Source organism: Leptinotarsa decemlineata, unplaced genomic scaffold (assembly GCF_025532065.1).
Source record: "Leptinotarsa decemlineata unplaced genomic scaffold, Ldec_3_MD MMD2_tig00026328_RagTag_RagTag, whole genome shotgun sequence".
Lineage (NCBI taxonomy): Eukaryota > Metazoa > Arthropoda > Insecta > Coleoptera > Chrysomelidae > Leptinotarsa > Leptinotarsa decemlineata.
In genome coordinates this window covers 9,537,341-9,563,871 of record NW_027412688.1, presented here as the reverse complement: position 1 = coordinate 9,563,871, position 26,531 = coordinate 9,537,341, and the positions used below count along the sequence as shown (strand labels likewise).

The 26,531-nt window shown below is 34.6% G+C and overlaps 1 protein-coding gene across 1 annotated transcript in view; it reads right to left on the bottom strand.

The window, feature by feature from the left end:
• The window catches only part of LOC111507755 (uncharacterized), a 734,072-nt gene that overhangs the window by 98,714 nt on the left and 608,827 nt on the right, over window positions 1-26,531 (bottom strand). Inside the window, 1 exon segment of the mRNA XM_074182765.1 lies at window positions 25,539-25,628. Within this exon segment, the coding sequence (XP_074038866.1) occupies window positions 25,539-25,628 (90 nt within the window).

Sequence of the window (26,531 nt, the reverse complement as noted above, 5' to 3'; positions counted from 1 at the left end):
AGTGCAAAATAGCGATTACTTCGACTATACAAGCAGGGCTTGCTTAGTAGGTTCTTCAAAAAGTCATTTATGAAAGATTTCTACTTTTTGAGTGAATATTTGTAAATCTGCTCCAAACAATTATACCAAGTTACAAATGTGTGGTCGGTCGGTAGCCGGTCGGTTCGATGTGGGTGCTTTGTTCACTCAATCAATCGACCGCCGTAGTCGGTAGTTCAAGCCGCAGGCTATACGATCGATTTTCACTTGTTATCGGAAAAAAAATTTAAAACATACATTTTTTATAACATAAAAAACAATTTTTAGGTTTTTTTTGGGAAAGAAAGTTTTTGGCTTTCTAAAAAGGATGAGAGAATCTTTCAAGATTCTCTCATCCTTTTTTTTGTATCAGATGGCAGATGGAGTAGTAGAAAGCCAAAAACTTTCTTTCCCAAAAAATTAATCACTCTTAAAAATATAACCCCTTCAATCAAATTTTTAGGTATTTGAGTCCGAGAATATTTTTAAGGTATTTGAATTTCTTCAATGTGTTGATTATTTGAAAAACATAACGAACCTTCAATTATGCATGAATATAAAACAAAAGCAAATTGAAATCGAATCGACTCCAAACACCGAAACTCTTCCTAAACATCCAGTTAATTGAGCCAACGATTATAACGGAGCACCCTGATTTTTCTCGTCCTCAATATACCGAGATGAGTCCGTAACCTAGATATTAAATTAATCGAACAGGGAGCACGTCAAAAATCCTGTTCCACCGCCGTCGAGAGGAGACGATCAAAGGAGCATCCGGTCAATCGGTTACAGGTGTGGATGAACTCTGATCTCGAGAGGCTTCCGCATACTTGTCATTACCGTGGTAACATCCCCACTCGCGGTTCTAGGTTAAACGAATCATGAGTCATGTAATACATTTCACTGTCGGGTAGACTCAAGACTGAGTAACCGGTGACAGATGGATGGATGTGTATCTGATACGGAATGTACAGTGTTTAGACGAAGTAAATATCAGTAACACCAAAATAATGTGCAAATCCAATCAGCAGTCTGACATTCAGTATTACGTGTCGCAGATTGTGGAATAGTTAGTCACGCATGCGACTGTGAGTGGCAACTTTTTCTTCGAGAGTAGCGATTTCAACAGTCAAAAATTTTCTCGGGAAGGGGAAACATTATATTTACTTTTCGTATCATGACCCAATTGAAGCTTGGGATAGAATAATGAATTTGCTTCACAATTTATACTTATAAATGCGAAAGGCACTCACTTAACAACTTATTCATCTGTTGAAAGCTGAAATTTCATATATAGGTGCCTCTTAGGTCTTGGATGTGTACTAAGAAAGGATGTTCAAATATTCCTGGGGCTCGTTTACATATGAAAATTACCTATTCATCACTGTTTCTCCGTACTTATCGCTATATTTTTGGAGGCTGAAATTCTGTATGTAGGTTCGTTTTATGTTGTAGATGTGCAATAAGGAAGGGTTTTCAAAAACTCCAACTGAGGCTTCCCTACTGGGGTTAAAAGGGGCGCGATTGCATATGAAAATTACGTTTTCATCACTGTTTCTCCGTAGCGCTATATTTTCGGAGGCTGAAATTCTGTATGTAGATTCATTTTATGTTGCAGATGTGCAATAAGAAAGGGTTTTCAAATATTCCAACTGGGGATAAAAAGGGCGCGTTTGCATATGAAAATTACTTTTCATAACTGTTTCTCCGTACCGCTATACAGGCTGATTCACGGTGGATGGCACATTAGACGTTTCTGGTGAACCAGACAACGGATCACTTTGAAAATTTAATGGAGGGCATATTCGGACATTCTCTAGCCAACTAAAATATTTTCGACAATGCGGTGTTGCCGCTTCTATTAGAAAGCAGTAGCAACTTTGATTTTTCAAATGGAACACTCTGTATATAATATTATTTTTGGAATCTCCAACAATTGCCCGACAACTTTTCTTGATATTTCCCTATATCTATCTGTTACCGTTTTCGAAATAAAAATTAATTTCAATTTTTTTCTTCGAAAATCATGACTTCTAAAAATGCCGATATCTTTTAGTTAAGAAGTACTGTGATATCGAAATTTGGTTTGGAGTTAGGTGATACTTGGACACTTCCCACACGTCAGCCTAATATCCGTTACTTCAATACAGGGTGGTAAAAAAATACAGTTTTTTCGTTTGCTAGAAAAAGTTGCTGAAATTTGATTATTTTAAATGGAACACCCTGTATATTATTAAAAATTCGGAAAGCTGGTGAAATTTGCTTTCTTTCTATGTATATCATACCTATACCTAACTAGTCAAGTTTCGGACTTATGAACATTTATTTGTGAAAATGTCCCTTCAGAATGGTATTTCCATTCGGTATTTGGTAGGCAGGCCATGATTACTATTTGACAGTAGCGTTGTGACATTCTCCTAATAATATCGACATTTTCGTCACTTCAGAAGTTGCAAATACCTTCAAAACGATGGAACAAAATTATTCAAACGAAGTTCTTATGAATTTGTTTATTATTTTTGGACAGTGTGACAAAATTATCAGCAGAACATGTAGAAAGTTCAATGAAATGTATCCGAATCTACCGCCAATGAACCTCAAGAAATTTATACGAATTCAGAACAATTTCAATGCATTTGGATCAACTTTAAAAGCACCAAGAAACTTGCCTCGACCCGTAACTTTCGAAGACAACCAGATTAATGTCTTAGCATATTCTCACGCATTTCTCGAGTCATCGATAAGAAGTGCTGAAGAAGATTTGGGTATAAAATATTCATCGGTTCAAAGAATCTTGCGAAGACATAAAATGCATGATTATAAATTCACCAAAATTCAAGCAATGAAGCCTCAAGATCCTCAACAGAGAGTAGAATTTTGTGAAATGTTGTTGACACGCATTCAAGAAGATCCACTTTTTTTAAATAAAATTATTTGGACTGATGAATCGAAATTTTCGAGAGAAGGGATTTTCAATAGAAAAAATCGTCATTATTGGTCCAGTGAAAATCCTCACGTCACAAAAGAAGCCGGATTTCAAGAAAAATTTAGTTTTAATGTCTTCTGTATGTTGATGGACAACAAATTGAGGTACGTGATATATGAGGAGTCATTAACATCCAGAAGCTACCTGAATATTTTGGAGAATACTGTAGACAGTTTCGTGGATAATCTGCCACTCGAAGATTATCGAAACTGTTGGTACCAACTAGACGGAGCTCCTGCACATTGCACAAGAGAAGTGAGCGCAGAACTGGATAGACTATTTGACGATCGGTGGATGAGGCGCTTGGGACCATGGAATTGGCCAGCGAGATCACCCGATCTTAATCCATTAGATTTTTATTTGTGGGGAATGTTTAAAGAAAAAGTTTACAAAATACCCGTGCGTTCGAGAGATGAATTGTTAGAAAGGATTGCCCAAACATTTGAAGATTTGGATCCCAATGAAATCAGATCTGCCACCACGAAAGCAGTCAACACCCGCATTTTAAAGTGCTTGGAAGTGAACGGCCAGCGATTCGAACATATTTTGAAATATTCCACATGATTGTTTTACCTTTTTATAATTATTCATATCAATATTTCCAATTTCAAGTTTCTTGGTGCTTTTTTAAAGTTTATCCAAACATATTGAAATTGTTCTGAATTCGTATAAATTTCTTGAGGTTCATTGGCGGTAGATTCGGATACATTTCATTGAACTTTCTACATGTTCTGCTGATAATTTTGTCACACTGTCCAAAAATAATAAACAAATTCATAAGAACTTCGTTTGAATAGTTTTGTTCCATCGTTTTGAAGGTATTTGCAATTTCTGAAGTGACGAAAATGTCGATATTATTAGGAGAATGTCACAACGCTACTGTCAAATAGTAATCATGGCCTGCTTATCAAATACCGAATGGAAATACCATTCTGAAGGGACATTTTCACAAATAAATGTTCATAAGTCCGAAACTTGACTAGTTAGGTATAGGTATGATATACATAGAAAGAAAGCAAATTTCAGCAGCTTTCCGAATTTTCAATAATATACAGGGTGTTCCATTTGAAATAATCAAATTTCAGCAACTTTTTCAAGCAAACGAAAAAACTGTATTTTTTTTACCACCCTGTATTGAAGTAACGGAGATTAGGCTGACGTGTGGGAAGTGTCCAAGTATCACCTAACTCCAAACCAAATTTCGATATCATAGTAATTCTTAACTAAAAGATATCGGCATTTTTAGAAGTCATGATTTTCGAAGAAAAAAAATGAAATTAATTTTTATTTCGAAAACGGTAACAGATAGGTATAGGGAAATATCAAGAAAAGTTGTCGGGCAATTGTTGGAGATTCCAAAAATAATATTATATACAGAGTGTTCCATTTGAAAAATCAAAGTTGCTACTGCTTTCTAATAGAAGCGGCAACACCGCATTCTCGAAAATATTTTAGTTGGCTAGAGAATGTCCGAATATGCCCTCCATTAAATTTTCAAAGTGATCCGTTGTCTGGTTCACCAGAAACGTCTAATGTGCCATCCACCGTGAATCAGCCTGTATTTTCAGAGGCTGAAAGTCTGTATATAAGTTCGTTTTATGTTGTAGAAGTGCAATATTTCAATCAGGGCGCCCGTCACGGGGTAAAAGGCACGTCGATAAAACAACATTTTATTTTCATCACTGTTTCTCCATGCCCTTAAATTTCAATTGGATGAATTTATATTTACTATCATCAGCATTGCACCCGTGCGGAGCTGGGGCAATTTAAACTGTCAGCGTCACTGATTAATATGTCGAAGCTATTTTTCGATATGTGATGAAATTGGCTGATATTTAATAAAATTTTGTATCGTGTTCATACTGAAAACGCCTGAGGAAGCTAATATATTGCGAAATACGTGTTGCGGTTTTGTAAACTGTTCAGAAAAATCTCACAACGAAGTGTTACTTGAATATGATGTTTTCTAAGTTTGTTGCCCGTGATTTGGAAGATTCTATGACTGATGGTCCGGCCAAAACTAAACATTTTAAATCAACTTATTTATGTTACAGTGTAACTTTTGGCATATAGCACATGAAGCGCTGTTACATATAAACATATAAAACATATGGAACATATAACATATGGAACATATAAAAAAACTGGAACATGAAGAAATTCATTTAAATTCAATCATTCACTTCCTTTCACATTACGAAATTATAAAGTTATGAATATTACATAACTGTTATGTGGAAAATTGATCTCAAAAATATAAATTTTCAAGTCAGGGTAAAACTGAAAGCATTTATGAACGTTCTGAGGTCAATATCAGTTATTCAACAGCACAATGTCAGTCAGAGACATTCTAGATTATGTAAAACAAGTGTGATTTGCCTTGAGTGACAGGTGTACCGTAGACTTTCGGAAATGTACCCCAAGGCATTACAGAATGTAAGAACTTTTCAGCAAAATTGACAAACTCGTCAACTTTTTTTGGAGCATGAAGCATAGCAAAATATTGAAACCTCCGAGTGGGGGTGTTGCCCCCAGTTTCTTCCAAATGGAAATAGGAGTTCTTAAAAATCGATCTACTCGATTCACTCTTTGAAGTATATGAATCCATAGAAGATATGAAGCATTTGAATACTAACAACAAAACTGAATGTATTAATCAAGTAAATACTTAAACTGTTTTTCGCCAATGTACATGATACGTTCAGTATGATAGTTCAATATGATACAGATCATATCACGTTTGCGTGTATTCATTTCCAGAATTTCCAGCAGGTTTAATTTTTGACCATTATTTTCTGTATGCTCCCAATATGTCGTAGTCCATGCTGAAATCGTGGTAATTCTCTACTAGTTGGCAAACATACGTAGAATTGGTTTTTGTTCAGTTCGAAACTTCTTTTATGTTTTGGCGATTCTAGTTCTGAAATTTCTTCTATCCCTTCATATATAAACTTTTTGACTTGTTGTTCCTTATATGCTCATTCAAGGATTTTCAAAATCCACAATTCAACCACTAACACAAGCGGATGGTTCAATTGCAACAACAGCCATAGAAAAGCCAATCTACTAGTTGAATAATTTGCATCCCACTCCATAGTCGATTTTCTAGAAAAAACACCACTCACTATTACAACACCAGAATCCACAATACCGGAAATTACTTTTCGACAACGTCTAGTCAGACGAATTTTGAAACAACTTAATATCAGTAAGGCGTCTGGTCCTGATGAAGTGTCCGTCATCGTACTTAAAAAGTGCGCCAAAAAACTCACACCAGTATTTTGCAGACTTTTCAACCTGTAGTACAAGAAAGGGGTTTCTATTCCCAAAAAAGGCAAAAAAATCTTACAAATACTAAAGACCAATCAATTTGCAATCGGTGATATCAAAAATCAGGAAGAAAGCCATAAACCACCATATCCTTATATACTTGGAAGGCTTTAATATCTTGAGCGATCGTCAATATGGTTTTCGGAAAGAAAAATCAACAGGCGAGAGACGAACATCACTTGCAACCTTGAAAGTCTGGAACATCGAAGAAAGGTTCGAGATTGGTCTTACTTTTATAGATATTTTCATGGGAGATGCAAGTGAGTTGGTACATTTGACACATCTGAATAAACTTCCGGAGTACGTTTTTCCAAATGAATTTAATCTCCAGCGATTCGAATCCAACATGAATCGCTACTTTCGCACAGGCACCGCTCTTACAGTGCCTTAAGGATTTTCCTGTAGTATTTTGTGTTTTATCCTTGAAAAATATTATTTTTTGTTAGTAGTCTTTTTATTTTATCTGATAATTTTTCTGTATACGTGAGTGTTAGTTTCAATGTGAGGATATACTTGGTTAATAGCCTGTTTGCGAATGTCATCTTCGAGTTGAAGTTGTTGTTTACTGTAATTTGTTGTATAAAATTTGATTCATTTTTAAAATACTCTGTGGACATCGGGTTACTGATGATTCTGCAGATCATTCTATAGTGAGCTGATAATTTATGTTGATGAGGATGATTATAATGGTTATGTGACACAACTGTCATTAAACATTCGATAAATATATGGGAAGAAGAAAGCGAAAAGGACTATTATCACACATTAGATACTTTTTTGGTATAACTATTTTTGATTTTGAACCAGGTGTCTGCCTTTCCGAATATTCTATCCTACATATCTAGGTTACTGTAATAGAAGTTAATAATTGACAGGTTATTTTAGGACAGTTTTTGATCGATTCCCTCTGTATCTGTAGAGGAGGGAGGGTGAGTGTAGGCTTACAGCATATAGGCCACATGTGACCCATTGTATATCCTCCCAAGGAGTTGTCCTCCTGGTCATCGTCCATCCTGTCCTTTTCAGGAAGGTGGACAGGTCTCTGGAGACATCTCCTTTATATCGACAGGTGTAGGCCAAAACTCGTCGGACAAACACTCTCTCATTGACGATAACTCAGGACATTCGCATAGGACCTGCCTGACAGTTTCATCTTCCTGTTCACACATCCTGCGTTGTGGTGTGTCTACTAGCCCCATATTGTGGAGATGTTTCAGAGATGTTGACAGTGGCCAGTTAGAAATCCTACTGTTGAGCGTAGATCTTTCCTGGTCATCGTCAGCTTCCCAGGGTGATCCTGGCAAGATTGCATCCTTTGATTTGATCCCATCTCTTTAGGGATTGAGCATGGGTGTGACGTTTGGCTAGTTCCGCAAATGTCGAAGTCATCAGGCCGTAGGTGCCACTAGGTCCTAAAATTCTTAGTCCAACCGCTTCCTTGGATGAAGAGACGGCAATGCGATTACCTTTACTCCACCTCAGAATAATGTCATTATCTACCGAGGCTTTGGCTAATTCGTGGTGGCACTCTAGTACTAACCCCGACGTAACACGTTGTATGTTCAAGGCTAATAGGGCTTGTCTGCTATCAGTGCAGATTGTTATGTTTTTGCCAGAAATTCCTTTCCTGATTATTTCTTTTGTGGCGATTGAGATACCAGCCAGTTCTGTTTGGATCACGCTGGTATTTTTTCCCATTCCCCACTTAGTCCTTAGGCTTAGTGATCTGAAGTACAGGCTTAGTGATCTGGAGTACTTTTTGATCGATTATCACGCATCCACGATGCACCCACGATGATCAAAGTGCAACATTTACGAAAATCCCTGTACAAGAGTTTTTCCACTTTGTACAAACACCTTAATCTTCCATTCTATGATCACTAGCGGCAGACACAAATCAAAAAGACATTTTGAATATGATTCACTTAGTTATTGAAGTACATAAACCATAACTCAACGAAAAAATTTATTTGAATTTATTCAGACAAAGTCTCCCTTTTCAACCAATGTAGATATTTGCCTTAATAAAGTATATCTGATACCCGGTTGAGCATCACTCTGGCAAGGGATATAGAATAACAATTTCATTTTCCAGATTATAACAGTGGAATCAGGTGAGACATCAACCATACCCGTGAATTACTGAAATAATATGTTACCTTGCGAGTATACTTGATATTTCACAGTCGACCTGCCACATCATCCATTCACTCTGAAAATAAATTGTGTACATCCTTGGTACATCATCACCGCACCGAATGAATTAATAATAATTAGTTGTGGATGTAATTACAGAACGCGAATTAAAGTCATAATTATTGCCGGACTCGTGAAAGGACACCACTGGCCGTTGATTTACTTAGTGCCATTTATAATGGACATTAACTTGTTTATACGTGTAAAGTAACCATGTTGATGAATTATATTCGTACTGCTAATAGTAGAATCGAGTGACATGGTATGGTTTACATATGATATGAATCAGAATTGGTATTCTTGATTCATTAAGAACTTTACCTCGTTCTCACCGTTTCTAGGCTTTACCATCCACAAGCCTAACGCAAATCCTCACACTTTTGGAAGTTGGGCTTTTTAGTATTTTTACAGTTTGCAGGACGTTTCATTGTCAGGATGTGAAAAACTGGCCACTTCACTACTTTCCAACTACTTGTATCCGTAATCAACTTCTAGTCCAATTCAGGACAGGTTTTTCAGTTCAATGAACTGCACTTTTTAATTTCAGGCTACCATATTTCCTATTTTCTGTGCCTGTTTGAGTAAATATGATAGAGAGACTCAAAAATATCTCGCAAAACCAGTCAAATTTCCAAGAAGAATCGAACAGCATCAAACAGATTGCCGTCAATAATGGATATAAAACCTCCATCGTAAACAAAACCGCAAAACTTTAAATTAAATCTTCCCTCTAATCAAAGAAATTAATAACCGTCGTTTTTCGTGTCTAACATATTTCAGTTATTCTACAAACAAAATATCTAGTTTCTTTCAGAAACAAGACATAAACGTAGCATTCAAGATGAATAACAATTTACATTCAATTATTAATAATTCTATGTCAGTACGAGACAAATTAAAAAAATCTGGGGTCTACAAGCTCAAATGCGACGACTGCAATACTTCATATATAAGTCAGATTGTCCGCAGTTTCAACCAGGGATTCAAAGAAAATTCGAGAAGTTACTCATAGAAAACATACAACCAAAAAGTCTGAAATTGAATATATTGGAATCTATAGAAATCAAAATATATAAAATCAACATTGTTTCGTGTAATCAGATAGATATTTATAATTCTCCAGTCATCAGTTATGTTATCAAAAATTTTCCAAATGTCCCTTGATACTTCTTTCTATCTACCAAGTTTATAACTTGATCAGAAGATGACACAGTGTGTCGAAACAGCTGATAGCATTGAATGTTAGTGTAAATTGTGAAGTATTATTTTCACCCTAGCCATTCAATTGAAAGGAATTTACACATATTAAAGGCCGAAACTGTAGAACAACAAATATGTTTTCTAGCACATTTCTCCATTATCTATCTGCTTCAGGTGTTTACAAGGACCCAATCTTGGCCCATTTTGTTACATTCATGATTGAATAATCTTTCGAACTCTATTCTGAACATCTTCTATTCGAAGATTATCTGAAGTTGATGAGCTCAATAACTATTATCATATTAACTTTTTGGTTTTCTTTTTTTGAGAACTATGTTACTACGAAATTTTGACTCTTTTGGAATCAATTTCTTTCTTGTCATGAATATTATTATAAGCACATGAAGTATATTTTCTAGCAGAACGCTTCCAAAAAGCAACCAATAATCTCACCACCCTTTTCCAAAAAGGAGTATCCTTCTCTAAAAGAACTTTCAGGCAGTTTTTCTAGTATATCTATCCAAAGCATTCTGATGAGGGCGGGTAGAATTTGTTGTTCATCACCTATTTTTCAAAAGAATAACTAGGTATTCATTATAGGGCTGATATAATCATCATGACCCACATTGGGCTCACGAAGTTCATATAAAATTTTCTAAGAGACTAATGGGTATGTGAGCTGGAATTTATGGCGTAAGAATTGTTGATACTTTTAACCTAACAGGAGAAATGTACCTACTTGCAATTATTACAATCCCAAATTGACGGATATTCTTGAACATAGAATAACTTGACATTCCAATAAGATACCTCCCCACTAAACTTTTGATGTGTCCCCGTATTTGAATGAAACCTTTCCTGGTAGTTGGAACTGTCGAAGAAAATGGTGGAACGGCTCGTAAGATTACACGATTTATGCCCATTGACCCCGGATCTCATGTACAAATTGAGTATTGGATTCATTAAATTGAAGAAAACTAACAAGGTGAAAATATGAGCGAGGAAATTTCTCAAAGCAAGCTTCGACTTGTCCAAGCGATTTCTTTCAACACCAGACATGACAAATCGGTCTTTTTCCATTTGATTGGTTCACTCTGTTCAGAAAGAGATTTGTTGAATCCTGTAAAAGTACATTTACCCCAATACCAATTTTTACGAAAAACTAGGACAACACTTGTCGTCGATTAAAATAATTGTAAGCTAGAAAATATGCACATGCAGAGGGTATGATTTTGAAAACTTATCGCAGACTTCTGCTTGAACAAATTGACGAAATAACGAATATTTGCATTTCTCACCATTCGAGCAACTGCTAGAATAACAACCATGTACCGTTGGTAAACAGAGCATTCATTAAAGTTAAACCTGTGAATTATGTCATTTTTGTAATAAGCAGTTCATTTTCATGTCTTTCTAATTATCACTCTCTAATTGAGTGTTTGCACAATGTATTTAAAATCAGTTGCGAGTATACTCAGTAGCCTGCACTACACAGGTGTTATGGACCAAGTTTATAGTTGATTTCTTGGTTTAACAACTCCGAGACGAGATATACAGAATTAAAAAATTTCAAAAAAAAAACAAAAGTTCAGAGCCCCTTTACAAAAGTGTGGAACTACTAACCTCCTCAATGAATGTTGAAGTAGGCAAATATCACATTTGATTTCTCAATTTGTAAACCGAACATACGTGTTGGAGTTATTGAAATGAATAACTTCGAACACCAGAACTGTAATATTTTTTTCAACGCGAATTACCACAGTCAAACATCGTCATAAAGTGATCCAAGTCCTTACGTATCGTTTTTTGCGGTTTGGGTGCCTTTCTCTACATATTTTTTTGTATTTCTCATTCCTTTTAATTTTTATTACTAATCATTATTGAAACTCCTTTGGCTCATATTTTTCAGAGTTTCTATGGATACTTTATGATTTTCCACCGTTTCCATTTTTCAAATTCTTTCCATGACTTTTTTCTTCCCTTATCATTTTTGACTTGTTTTGTTGTTATTTATATTTCACAAAGCATTCACACTTCACATTTTTCTGCATCTTTTTTTCATTTGGATATTTTCTACTTCATTTTCATTTCCAGAAGAAAATGATAACGACCTCTGGTCCTAACTTTAATGTCTCCATGCCATGAAATTGACCGCGGTGGTAGTGCGCCCGACTCACGATCGGAAGACCGTGGGTTCAATTCCTGCTTCGACCAGATACTTTTCTAGAGAGAATTTATCTGGTTGAAGCTGTGATGATTTTGCAACCGTGTTAGGAATCACACGTTAAAAGGTAAGACCTCGTTAGTCCTTAGATCGCACAAGTTTCTCAACTTCTGAGAGTTGTCGTTCGTATGGGGGCGACAGCTGATTAACGGAAAAACAGATTTTAAAAACAGATTTTCTCCACGATTCGATACTGATTGACGGGCTATTCTTCCTTTTTTTCAAAGTATCCATTCCATTTTGTAGCTACTCAAAAAGTTAGTCTTTTTCTTCTTCTGCCACATCTTTATTGGTTCCATAAGCTACTATTAATGTATATCCACTCATTATACTTTCCTTCCTTTACACTTAGTCGGGCAATCTTTCATTGATGACATTTTTCTCCATACAAGTCCTTTATCTTGTATTGTTTCATTATAATTTCTCGTTCAGCTCTATCATTTCCTCAATAATGATAACAATAAATGCTTTCACTGAAAGGTTACTCAGTACAAGAGATACTAACCTAACCTAACAAATTGCATAATTCAACATCCGCACATGATTAATCGGGGAACTCATACAAACAGAAAATATTTTGCAATCAATCCTGTATACATTAAGCATCTTTTTCAAACCATTTCTCTTCTTTATTGTTATTCCCACAGAACCCATCTTCATTTTCTTGAGTTCTTACTGTTAATTTTTCTTCTTTTCCTATCAGACCTCCTTCTTCTAGTTATTTGTTCTTTGCTTCCTAGGTTAGGCGTATTTGATCGATTTCAAGTTTAAAATTTTATATTTCAACTAAAGATTAGATTTTCCAAAGAAACACTGAATTGACACACCATATTCTGTTCGATCTTGGTTTCTACACGTGATGATTAATTTGTTTGCAACTCACTCAGTTTTGAACTATGTAAATTCTTACATTCTTGTTCATTTCTCTTGAATATTTGAACAGTTGAGACATCAGCATTATGCGAACAAAATTTATTCAATAACCGACATGATACAATTTGAATTTCCCGCCCACCCGTATCCTAACCTCCTAACGAACTGTCAAATATCATTACCGCACAATGAATATTACCAGCAGCAGTATGTACGATGTCAAAACGACAGTGCAGTTTTGAAACCAATTATGAGAAGTGCACATTCTCGTGCGTCACGCCCTCGCTGTCGTGATATTATTGTTAGGTTGTTAGACTGGTTTCAGCTTTCGCAAACTTACTTTCGGCCGAATATGTTTTGCGAGAATATGGCGCATTTTTCGTTCACAGTCGAATGACAATGCACTTGCACATAAATCAGGATTATTGGGAAGTACTTTTCCAGTTGTTGTATGTGTACGTATACCCAACCCATTTGATTACAAGAAATGTTATGAGAATTTCGCACGATACACTGTCAATGAAGAATGTTTCCGCGTCTATTTCGATTCACACGGGTCTATATTAATGTTATTATTTCCTTTTTTGGAGGTGTGACGGGGAAGGATTATACCATGATTGCTGTAATTGCGTAGTGAAGCAAAAACAGTTGAGAAGAGAAGAAGAAGAAGCGGTCTTCGGGTATGCATTCGTCCTCTTCGATACGTTCTACAATAGACCCTTGCACTAAGAGAGAGAAGAAGGATAAATAGTATTTGTTATTTCAAGAAATGAATCGTTTATACCTATATGAAAAACATGGTTGATATTCCTCTTAAATTCAACACACTGCAATATTGCTCATAAACTGAGCAATATAATTTATGATTCTCAGGATTCTCTGGTCACTTTAGACAATATTGTAAACATTGATAGACTCATTTTGCATGACACAAGTCTTTGTGAAGTGACTGAAGCTCTGAATGATAAGAAACAAAAGTGCAGCTGGATACATGTAGCAGTCCTATGAATATAAGTAATACTTTTCATCTTCCCTAAAAACGCTCATAGTTATCCCTCTACATGAAGGAGAAGATTTGAATAATACCTCCAATTTATTTCTCTAATTACACACATTGCGAAAATCATTGAAAAATAAATCAAGAAATGAATTGACTCTGCATAGTATGGGTAGGAACTACTCGGGTTTCAGGCTGAAAAAAGTACTCATGATGAAATACTTTTCAATTTTGTTGATCATGATGTAATGCTTAGAAAACTCCTTCGATGTGGTTGCAGAGGAACAAATATCAATTGGTTTGAATCATACATATCAGAACGCGATCAAATCGTCAAAAAATCGGAAATTTCAGAGAGAAGGGTAACTGAAACTGTTGTGCCACAGGGTTCCATATGGAGCCCCATCTTGAACTTATTTTATGTGAATGATTTGACAAAGATTGATATATCTGTCTGTTTCAAGCTCTTCGTGATGACACCGCCATCTCATGAAAAGAAAAATAACTCATGTGAACTGCATAGAATGATAGGAGAAAATGACAAGTGGTGCGATGCTAACTTGCCATTCCTGAATATCGCGAAGACTGAAGTGATATCATTTTAATGTTTATTTGAAGGTGGTTGACAATGTTTCATGGTGAATTTCATTAGTTCGGACTTCCATTGTCCAATATGATTGTATTATGATTCGGAGTTTATAAAAGAATAAATGAAATAGCTGAAATGTCAATTATATTAAGCAATAAAACCTGAGATGAAAATGCAATAAAATGAATAAAATAATCAAAAAATTTAAAAATTAATTAATTAATTAATCAATTAATAAAAAAAAATTCAAACCAAGTTAATTAATGACGTTTCGATTGTTAGTATCCACAATCGTCTTCAGACTATTGACTGGATCATTCCTCCAAAAGGTGACTATTTATAGGTCATTCGAGCGCTGTCACCTATCCCCTCTTCACTCTCTTCGATTCACCTGTTTGGCGGGAGATGACCGTTTGGCGTTTTATGCTTGATTACGGGTTTCCATATGTTGCGTATCTCTACGATAACTTGAATGAATGCGTCGTTGGACAACATGTATGTAGATTCTTTGAACTTTCTACTAGTGTTCCTCTCTGTCGATGATCTCAGCTTGGGACCACTTGATGTTCTGTTGATGAGTCCAAACATGCTCTGCTATTCCCGATTTGCTGGTTTCTACTCGTTGTGTGTTTTTTATACTCGGCATTGCAGACTTTCAATGGCCTCTTAGTTTCACCGATATAGTTGAATCATACTAGAATCATAGTAGTGGTACTAGATAGTAGAATCATATTAGACAATGGAATTCCGAACTAATGAAATTCATCAATCTAATGCTTGGTTGATAATTTTTCCGTAGACAATGATATCTTAGTAAATGAATTAAATACAAAATTCTTAGATGTACTCATTGATATTAGGCTGAAATTTGAAAGGCAGTCTGAAAGTGAGATATATTCTTGATGTTATGCGGTGATAATTTTCCCTTCAGATTCGAAATAATTTTGATTAAGTATTGTATTTAGACTGTGTTCCATTTGGTTAATGTAAGTTTTATATATGTTTTGGTGTTTTAGTTTCTCAGATATTATGTTTATACTTTCGTTGACTGGTATATTGGAGTACATATTTTTTATGTCGAACGAGAACAGTTTAGTGTTCGGGCTGACATTTGTCGTTGAGATTCTGTCTGTGAGTTCCATAGATTTTTTGATGCTGTGGTCGTTGTTCCTGTTGATTTTGTTTTTCCGTTCGTCGGCTATGATTTTTGAAATTTTGTATGAAGGTGCACTCAGCAATGAAGCCCGAAACAAAGAACGGAAAGTTATATACCAAATAGCGAACGAAAACGGATACACCCAAAAGACAATAGATAAACTAGAAAACAGAATCAAACAAAAAATACAGAACAAAGATCAAGCCACCTCAACAGACAAAACAACACAACGATTGACAGCATTTACGTACCTAGGACACCAAACCAAAAAACTAACAAACGTCTTCAAACCACTGAACATCAACATCACATACAAGCCAAACACGAAGATAACACGAAATAAACAACTATGAAAAAGAAGAAGACAAAGACCAAAACGGGATATACAGTATACAATGCTCGGACTGCAACAAATTCTATATCGGCCAAACCAAGAAAAAACTGATCAAAAGGTACAATGAGCACAAAAAGGTATATATAAATCCAACAGTATATTTATAAATCAAACCTTGCAACACACGCCATACAAAACAAACATAATTTCCCCCCACTAGAGAACATAAAACTAATAAAACAAATCAACAAGGGAAACCGCATGGACATTTGGGAAAACTTGAACATCCATAAATTCAACCATCATAAATCACTTATCGAGGAACAAGTACAAATCAAAACACAACAAGATCTCACATTCAATAAATATATTAAACAAAACCATACACATTCCTAGAGAAGATCTAACACGAAGAAGAGTACCTGATGCAGAACAAATACAGGCAAATTTACCTAAAGTACCTGAAATACCTGAGTTAAGACGCTTTGACCGTATAAAGAGACAGACAACAGGATGACCAGTTCAGTTTGAGGAGTGCCAGATGATGACAGTACTACCAACTGTCGAAAGCGCTCGCAGATAATAAATAGAAGATATAAAGTTCAAATCCTTTTTGTAGAATTTATATATATATATATATATATATATATATATATATATATATATATATATAATATATATATATATATATATATATATATATATATATATATATATATATAGAATTTACAATTGTCCACCAAAGAAATTGAAGTCAATATGCAGCCTTTCGTTGTTTGAAAAAAATTCGAAATCTTTTCTGTCAGAAAATGTTTTTGTACTCTTGAACAGTTTTCAAATAAGAATAACAATGTGATTTGCTACTGTGTATATTTTTCTTGTGATATACTGTTTGGAACCTTTGGTATAGTAATGAATATTACTGGAGTTTTTTCCCAACACCAAATCGTTATTTTTACACCTCGACACGTGTTTCGATCACCAAGTGATCATCTTCAAGAGGAAGATAAAACTTGAAGATGATCACTTGGTGATCGAAACACGTGTCGAGGTGTAAAAATAACGATTTGGTGTTGGGAAAAAACTCCAGTAATATTTATATTTTTCTTGTTCATTATTGTATATATATTTTGTTTTATCCTTTTATGTATAATGAACGGTTTCTATACTTTGTTTGTCATTTTAAGGCAATAAATGATTTGAATTGAATTTGAAGTGGCTCTTCTGGTGGATTAGTTTGTCAAACCAATAGACGGCAACCAAAATCTGTTTTCCAGCTGCTGCTGAATGGAACGAATTTTCGGGAAATGTATATTTATTTATTTTTCCACAACTTGTTTTACTATTTTTCTGACAACTGTCCGTCAACCATTTTTCTTGTATGAGGTTTTTGAACCACTTTGCTAAATGATGTTAATGAGCCCATTGAATTTTCCACCATCAACACGTACTCGAACCGTCGCTCGTGTCAAACGCGCTTGCAGAAAGCACTCGAAATAAATTATTCCTCCTAGTGTGAAAGTAAATTATTCGAAATCCCGTCAAATTTCTAGAAACACAATCTATTGAGCAATCAAGTGAGCACTTACGAAACAAAGTGCAGGTGGAACATGTAGGAACGTTGAAAACAAGAGAATTACGTGAAATGAACTCTATGAACGACTCGTAGTGGTTAATAAATTGTGTGTAATAGGCCTATGAAAACAATCGAAAGCTTTTCCTAATCTACATAAAAGGCCGCCGATGCTATGTGCGCTTATCAGATATTACACCGCAAGTGTTTGAACATAAATTAGACAATTTACAACGCACGTTGATTACCGCGAATGTGTGGTCTTTCAATAATAATGCGGAGGTGAAAATATTGGTGTTTCTTGTGAACATTGCATCTCTCAACAATATTATGTTTGATAATATGGGCCAAAGTCATTTATTTATTTATTTAGACATAATAACATCCATGGAAAAATCGGAAACGTCGGAGATACAAAGTTTGATAATACAACACAACAAAAAAATATTTTTTGAATGTTTCCTACACTAAATTGGTCAATTTCTACTAATTTTGGGGTGATAAAAACGAAAATAACAATGAAAAATTTTTATTAGCTCTGGTTTTTGAGATACACAGTACTTAATCTTAAAGAGTAGTTATACTATACGTGAAAAGTGAAAGTACATAAAACAATATTGTTATGTTTCTTTTAGAATATTTTAAGTACAAAATTAATAAAAAAAAACATTATTCTTAGTGTTTTGACAAATAAAAGAAGTTTGTACCACCAAATTTCAATTAAGTCCATCCGATTCATTGTAAGATCGCTGTCGTTTAGCTTGTCTTTTATAAAACACTTCTGGAGCATCCCTACACACAGACCAGCAGTAGTCTGCAAGCATTGCTTCATTCCAACGGCCCTGATATCTCTGTTCCATTAAGGCAATGTCTTGATGGAATCTTTCTCCATGTTCGTCACTCACAGCTCCACAGTTTTGTGGGAAGAAATTAAGATGAGAGTGAAGAAAATGAATTTTTAAGGACATGTTGCATCCAAGTTGGTGGTAAGCTTGAAGAAGCTCTTTAACCAATGCTGTGAAGTTATCATCTCTTTTGTTACCTAAAAACCCATGTACAACCCCCTTAAAGGTTTCCCAGGCTCTTTTTTCATTTCCTGTTAAAATCATGTCAAAAGCAGGATCATTTACGATTTCACGGATTTGAGGCCCAATAAAGCTTAAAAGCTTGTCCTTCCTGGTCCATGGCCTTCACAAAGTTTTTCATTAGTCCCAACTTAATATGTAATGGGGGAAGGAGAACATCCTTAGGATCTACAAGAGGCTCGTAAACTACATTTTTCTCATTAGGGTTTAGGTCTCGTGTAGGCCAGTTCATTTTTTTATAGTGAGATTTTCTATCCCGACTGTCCCACAGACACAAAAAACAACAGTACTTGGTGAACCCTAATTGCATTCCTAGGAGTATAGCAATGACTTTCAGATCACCACAGATGTGCCACTTGTGTTGTTCATATTTGATTGATTGGAGAAGTGTTTTCATATTTATATACGTTTCCTTCATGTGAACTGCATGACCTATAGGAATAGAGGGTAGCTGATTTCCATTATGCAGAAGTACAGCTTTTAAGCTTAGTTTTGAAGAGTCTATAAACAGTCTCCATTCAGATGGAGTGTGATCCAAATTCAAGCAGTCCATCAAACCATTAAGATCAGAACAAACTACGAGGTTTTCTTTTTTCTCAAAAAAGGAAGCAAATCTTTTTGACGCTGTCTGTACTGAGATATTTTCACATCATGTTTTAGAAGATTCCACTGTTGTAGTCTTGACCCTAACAGCTCAGCCTTTTCCTTAGATAAGAGAAGATCTCTTATAAGGTCACTCAACTCTGCTTGACTAATTCTGTGCGGATTACTAGACCTATCGCTTACCTCAAAATCAGGGTCATAGGATGTAGAAGGATGGGTTGCTCCTTCTAAACAGTCTTCATCACCTTCCTCTAAAATTTCATAGTTTTGGGGTGGAGAAGGAACTGGCAAATTGTCTGAGTGTGGTACAGGCCGAAGAGCAGATGGGAGATTAGGGTATTTAACCGTTCCTCTTTTCTTCATAGATAAACCTTGCTTAATGGGAGGAGTTTAGCAGAAATAACAGTCGTCTATATGATTGGTAGGCTCACGCCAAACCATAGGTACTGCAAAAGCCATTGCCCGGTTTTTATTTTTCAGCCACTCTCGCAATATGACGGAACAAGAATTACAACATATATGAGGAGCCCATGATTTATCTTGGTCCCCAACTTTCACACCAAAATAATGTTCATAGGCTGTCTTAACGATAGGTGTCATTTTACGTTTCTGAGCCTTAAATGTTATTTCACCACATATATAGTGAAAGCTATCGACAGAATTCACACACTTTCGAGGCATTTCAGATCAGCACTTAAATTAATTTAAAAATCAACTTCACACGATAATTTCAATAGCAACCACGTGCGTATACAATTGACAAACTCACATAGGTTATGTTTACTACTCAAGAACAGCTGATGAGAGGGGTGTTATGTAAACAAACATGTGTACCAACTGTTGGTGATGAAATATTTCATTTGTTGAAAACTCAATATACATACATATATATATATATATATATATATATATATATATAATATATATATATATATATATATAATATAATGATATAATGATATATATTATATATATATATATAATATAATGATACTATATCTTGAAAACAAGAGCTAATATATAATTTTTATGGTCACTTTCGGTTTTAACACGTGGAAATACATTAAAATCATCTAATTTCAACCCCGAAACAAAAACTTTGTTGTGTTGTGATTATAAAAAAATTGATTATATAATCAATTTTTTTATAATCTCATTTGAGAAGATATTAGAAAACGAAAATTTATCGTTTTTTGCCACTTTTCAAACTGGACGAGATAACGTTTACAGAGTTTCAAGCAAAACGTTTTGAAAAACCACCATCACTTTGAAGTTTTTATACCGCCTGTTTTGACAGCAACTTCACTAATGTGTCATCATACTGATTGAATTGATTTTTCAATGCTGGCTATCCTCATGGCAATTTTCATGAATCGATTGGACAATTTTTGTAGGCAATTCAATGGTGATATAGTGATTTAGGTGATTGTTTAGTTCGCAAGAATTTCTGTATAAAAAATGAATAATTGTCGTTCTTTTTTGCTACTTCTGCTGTAAAAAGTTTCTGTTTTCAGTCAAAAAATTGGTTCGCAAATTTGAACGATATGGTAGTATTGTGCATACAGTTGTACTTGATGGACTGTTTAGTGATTACTTTAATAAGTGCATAAAAGTGTGAAAATGATATACATTCTTCAAGGCAACATTGAAATGATTATAATGTATGGGGAAGTTGAAAAGTGCCCACGAAGGACGGTATGTCTTTTTAACGAAATTGTAATGTAAGTCACCGGTATGTGCTTGATTTGGTGAATAAGTTTTACGAAACTGGTTCAGTGACAAATAAAGAAAAATAAGCGATCCCAGAGTACTAAATGAAGCAACTTAAATTGAAGTTTTGGAAACATTTGCTGCAGAGCCCACGAGCTCCTTACAATCAGTATCTGAACAGACAAGAATGTCAGGCGAGACTGTAAAAAAAGCATTGAAAATGCATAAATTTATCCTTATAAAATGCAGATTCTTCAAGAGCCCCACGAGGATGATTATGATAGAAGAATATTATGTGTGATTGATGACTTGTTTACTTTATGGTAATCCATGATCACTTAAATGAAATGAATAAAAACACTTTTGTCTAAATACCACTGGTAAATTTTATTTATACGACCGGTTTCGGGTTTGACCCCATTATCAAGTATAAAACTAAAATCTGAATTTTGAAATATGACATATCGATTTTATTAGAATTTTCAGGTATGCTCCAAGGACAGGTATTTGAGAGACAGGATGCCAACTTGAAATACCATCCTGAAAATTCTAGGGGTTGTTAAACTCATAAATTCAAGATAGGAGACCTACATAAATCAAGTTGGTCGTTTAGGGGTATATGTTTCTGGTTTTTAATTAATTTGTTGATTTCCATGGCCTTCAACAGATTCATTTTCATTCCTTTATTACATATATCTAGGATTTATCTTGTGGTTTGATTCTTGAAGATGTTCGTACATTGCAGATTTCTTGTCCAAACCAGACGTGTTCACGCAGTCTTATTTCAAAATTTCTACCGGTTTGGCCTGTATATACTGCAGATCATTCGCCACATTCTATTCTATATATACCTGATTTTTTTCATTCTATGCCGTTTGAGTTTTGCATTAAACATGGTTCTACCTAAATTATTATTACTTGTGAAAGCTATTGAAATTTTATATTCAGAGAAATAATTTTGAATATTTTCTGAAAGTTTACCTGAGTAATTGATGCTACTCTACTTGACTATATTGTTTCTCGGTAGTTTGGGTATAATTTACTCATAAGTGTTTTGTGAGTTTTACCTGATATTATCTTTTCTATTTGGGAAATTGGTACCTAACTGTTCATTGCAATTTGCCTAATTATTTTAATTTCATCTTGGAAATTCTTTTCCGGTAAAGGGATTGCGAAAGCTCTGTGTATCATTGACCTAAACGCGGATAACTTATGTGAGAGCAGATTGAAAAAGTCAAAGGGAATTGTACAGTCTGTGAACGTGTTTTTCTGATAGATATTGAATTGAAAATCATTATTAACTCTTGAAATATTCAAATCTAAGAAGTTAAGCTCCTTATTTTGTTCGATTTCTACTGTGAACTTAATTTTGTTATGCAAACTATTGAGAAAGTTTAAAAATTGATTAGTTTGTCTGTTTGAACCATCAAAACCAACCAGTACGTCACCAACATATTATCTGAACAAAAACACAATATATTTCTGTGAAATGGGGTATTAAGGATGCGGGTGTCCATGAAAATGTCTGCCAGAATGGAACTTAATGGTAAGCCCATAGGGAGACCTGAGTTTTGCAAGTGAAAATTATTATTATATTTGAAGAGATTTTGTTTCAGATATATACCAAGAAGATTGCAAAATTCGGTGGTTATATATGGATTTGTATGACTCTTATCTAATATGTATTTCACGAGGGGAAGACATTCGTCTGTTGGGATGTTAGGAAACATGTTTTTTGCGTCAAACGATACTAGTTTTAAATTATTTTTGATATTCAGATTTGATAGTTTGTCAGCTAGGTCTACTGAATTTAGAACTGTGTTTGAAGGTCTCTGAATCTTGAATTTAAAAATTTAGACAACTTGCTGGTTGGGACATCTATATATGATACCACGGGTCTGGCTGGAAGTCCTTCTTTGTGGAGTATGATTAATGCATACAATTCTGAAGGCCCTGGGTGCATGCGTATTATCTTTTTTATATCCCATGGTGTGGGAATAGAAGAATATAGTTTTGTGAAATCATGTCTCATCGAGTCAATACCATCCCTAATCTTCTATCAAACATCTGTTGAGTCGATGAGTGTTGATTTTTTCTCAAGGGCAATGTTAATAGACAAAATAGTCGCTATTGGAGTGACGGAAACCTACATTTTTCTCGGGATGGGCATACACAACAGCCACAAATATTTGGGCTGGTATACTTGGAAATGCCATTATTGGTATATTATTTTTGGAAGAAAACTTGACTGGCAATCTGTACCTTGAAATACTTGAAGAGACTATCGATCCTCTTATAACTCACAAGCTAGAAACTCAAATACATTACATTTCCAGCAGGACGGTGCTTCACCTCTTTATTTTCTTCCCATCCGACAGTGGTTGAACGAGAGATTTCCGGATAGATGGATTGGCAGAAGGGGAACAGTTGAATGATCTCCGAGATCACCGGATTTAACACCCTTAGATTTCTTTCTTTGGGAGCATCTTCAATCCGTTGTTTAAAAAACACAACCTTGGGATATTGAAGAACTTAAAAGATGAATTACAGCAGCATGCTAGTCAATTCCTAGTGAAGGTTTCCGTAATGTTGGAGGGGAGTTCAAAAACAGACCACATTTCAAACAGTTTATGAGATAAGCGTGAGTAGATTTTATATTTGAAATGTCATTCTCCCAAATTGAATTTTATTTTGTAAAAGCACAATAACCAATGAATAAAAAATCCCACGCGTAATACATTTGTTCCTGTCATTCAAGGGTTGAAACGGTGTCACTTATTATTCTAACCATTTTTATTGAAAGGAGTCAATACAATAATGCATCTCAGAATAGGCAAATTGTAATTACATGTATAAGTTTAGAATGCATGAATTTTCGGAAAATGCTCATCAAAAAAGTCAGGGTACCTACCATTAGAAGCAGAACTAAACGCCAATCACATGACGCGCCAGTTGACACCCCTTCCCATTTAAGATTCTAAGACTAAGTGTCCCCCTTGACTATAAAATTGACCTGTTTTTTCGATTCCTCATATTATATACTGAAAGGAAGATATTAAGGTTGGAAAATTTTCTAATTGACACCCTGTATATTAATTTGGTAACAGTATTTATATAATTATTACTGTGAACTCCAAGTATACTTTAACAGTCAGTTTAGTCTCGAGAGATACTATTGAAAGTCTAGGTCTTGGTGTTCTTGTTCACTCTCAGAATCGAGAAAGTACTAGAATTGTGGGACTGGCAAAAAGTTCATTCCTGATTCTCTAGTTGTGGACTTCCATACTTTTTGTAGGTGAGATTTTTGGAGATGACAGTTTGCTTCTAATTTTTGTTGAACCATTGTTTGTCGAGGCTTCTTCATGAAAAAAATAATATACACATCCATGTCTGATAGAACAAAGTAATGTCTTTCAAAAGAACATCTAATAAATGTTTAGCCAGGATAAAGTTCAGAAATTATTTTGAAGATCTTGAAGTTGTGACAGAGAGTTTTTGTTACTTAAAAAAAATCAAGAAAATGAAAAATATACAGATGTTGATCTTCCAAAATTATTTTTGAAAATGAAGTGTGAAGTTTTGTTCACTACCTGAATGAATTCAGCAACTAAACTGCTCTACTTATTGGCAATTCATTCGAAACTGAAACGAGTTCATGATCAGCCGACTCCAAACGATAACTTACGATGATTACGTATGTTCAGTATTGGTTGTTGATTATAGATCTGGAAAAATAGGATGATTACGTATGTTCAGTATTGTTTGTTGATTATACATCTGGAAACTAGCAAATTCTCCAGTTCAGTTAGAAGAATCTTTGTTAGCTAGTTTATGAACCGAATAAGGCCATTTTTCATCGCATAAGCCTCGACTTCGTGACTGTTTTCGTCATTTATATTTGCAAATTTTTTGATATTGGACATTGAAATCACCGAATATTGAATTTCGGATGATACAGTGCCCTATTCAATCTATATTTGACCAAAAGAGCTGAATTCATGCATTTGTCCGTTCAGTTTCTGTCCTTGAAATCGAAAAGAGACGACATAGCAACGAAACGTTAGATCCAAACCATCTTCGTGCTGTCTAGCAACGGTATCTCATCAGGTGTCGCTGAGTATCTACCATTTGAATGTACTGCAAACAACGGATAATCATTGATGAGCAACGTGTATAGTTGAAAGAGAATTTTACAGATACATCGATTTCTGCTTATGTCAACAACAAGAAGCATAGTCCAGTAATTGGAAAGGCAGTAGTTCAGTAAGTAGCGTACTTATCTTATTTAAGGTGTTGAATGAAATATTGAATTCATTAAGTGTGCCTCTAATTGAAAAAATCGACGAGGGTTAAAATATGACTAATATTGTTTCATGTGTTATTCAACTGACTTGCATTTTCATCTTTGATAATATACCGATATTACAATATTATCAATTCCAGAGAAATATATCTATATATACCTATATACCTCCTATTTTCAGTCGTGGAAAATAAATGAAATATGTAATTAAAGTATTATGTAATTTTTATTACTGATTTTTTTTCAAAAATGGGATGACACGGGAAATTACCCAAGTTGACAGAGAGTTACAGGAAAAACTTCACCTCTGCGATATATTATTATTGAATTTCTGTGATTTTTGTTAAAATAACACAAGTACCTGGCAAGTTGATTCCTGACATTAGCAGTTTATCTGGTAGTTCGTATATCCTTTTGGGTCTGGCTATTTCCAACTTCTTATTCGATGATCCTGAAACAATTGAAAATGCAAATGAAAATTAGACAGGATTATTGTTCTGAATAACTTGAATAAACATTGATTTTTTACGACTCAAAAAAATCATAATTATTTCTTCTTGGATAAGTAGGCGAAATATTCATAATCTGCGAAATATTCATAACCTACACCTTCAAACCAATCACATTTGAGTAAATTTATCACTTCATAGTCTTATAATTATTTTCAGTTGCAAGCGTACTTTGAGAATTCAGCTACATCAAAATGTATCATCAAACATCGAACTCAATCAATGAAGTAACAGCACGTTTTGAAATATATATTTATCAGAAAAAAAGAATTGTGAAAGAATACAGATTTTTACAGTATTTTAATTTTTTCAATAATACAATTTTCAAACTATTTGAAATTAGATAAAATATCAAATATTTTTGAATAATATTCCAGGCTGCTTTTAGTTTTTAACCTCATTCGGAAAATCATTGAAAATCAATATCATTATGAAATATTCCTGATTTTCAGTTAACATGTCAAGAAGAGAACTTCGACTACGTCACTGAAGATGACTGCGGCAGTTGCAGTCGAAACGTTTGGAAATAATAACCAAAGAAGACCACGGGAAAACACGAAAACCATCCAAAACATTCCTGATAAATGCCATTTGAATGATATAATATTAAATTTAAATATTGTTATGAATTAATGAGTAGGGCTTTCTTCCGTTTATAACAAATGATGAGTTATATTTATATCATGTTTCGTAATTATCAACAGTCGTAAAATGTCGTGAATTATGCAACGTTTCGTCTACAAGCTTTTCTGGCAGCTTCAGTGATACAAACATAAAGAGTTACATTTCTGGCTGTCAATATCTGAAAAATGATGAAGTTTCGATTGTTATCGGAATAGCTGACA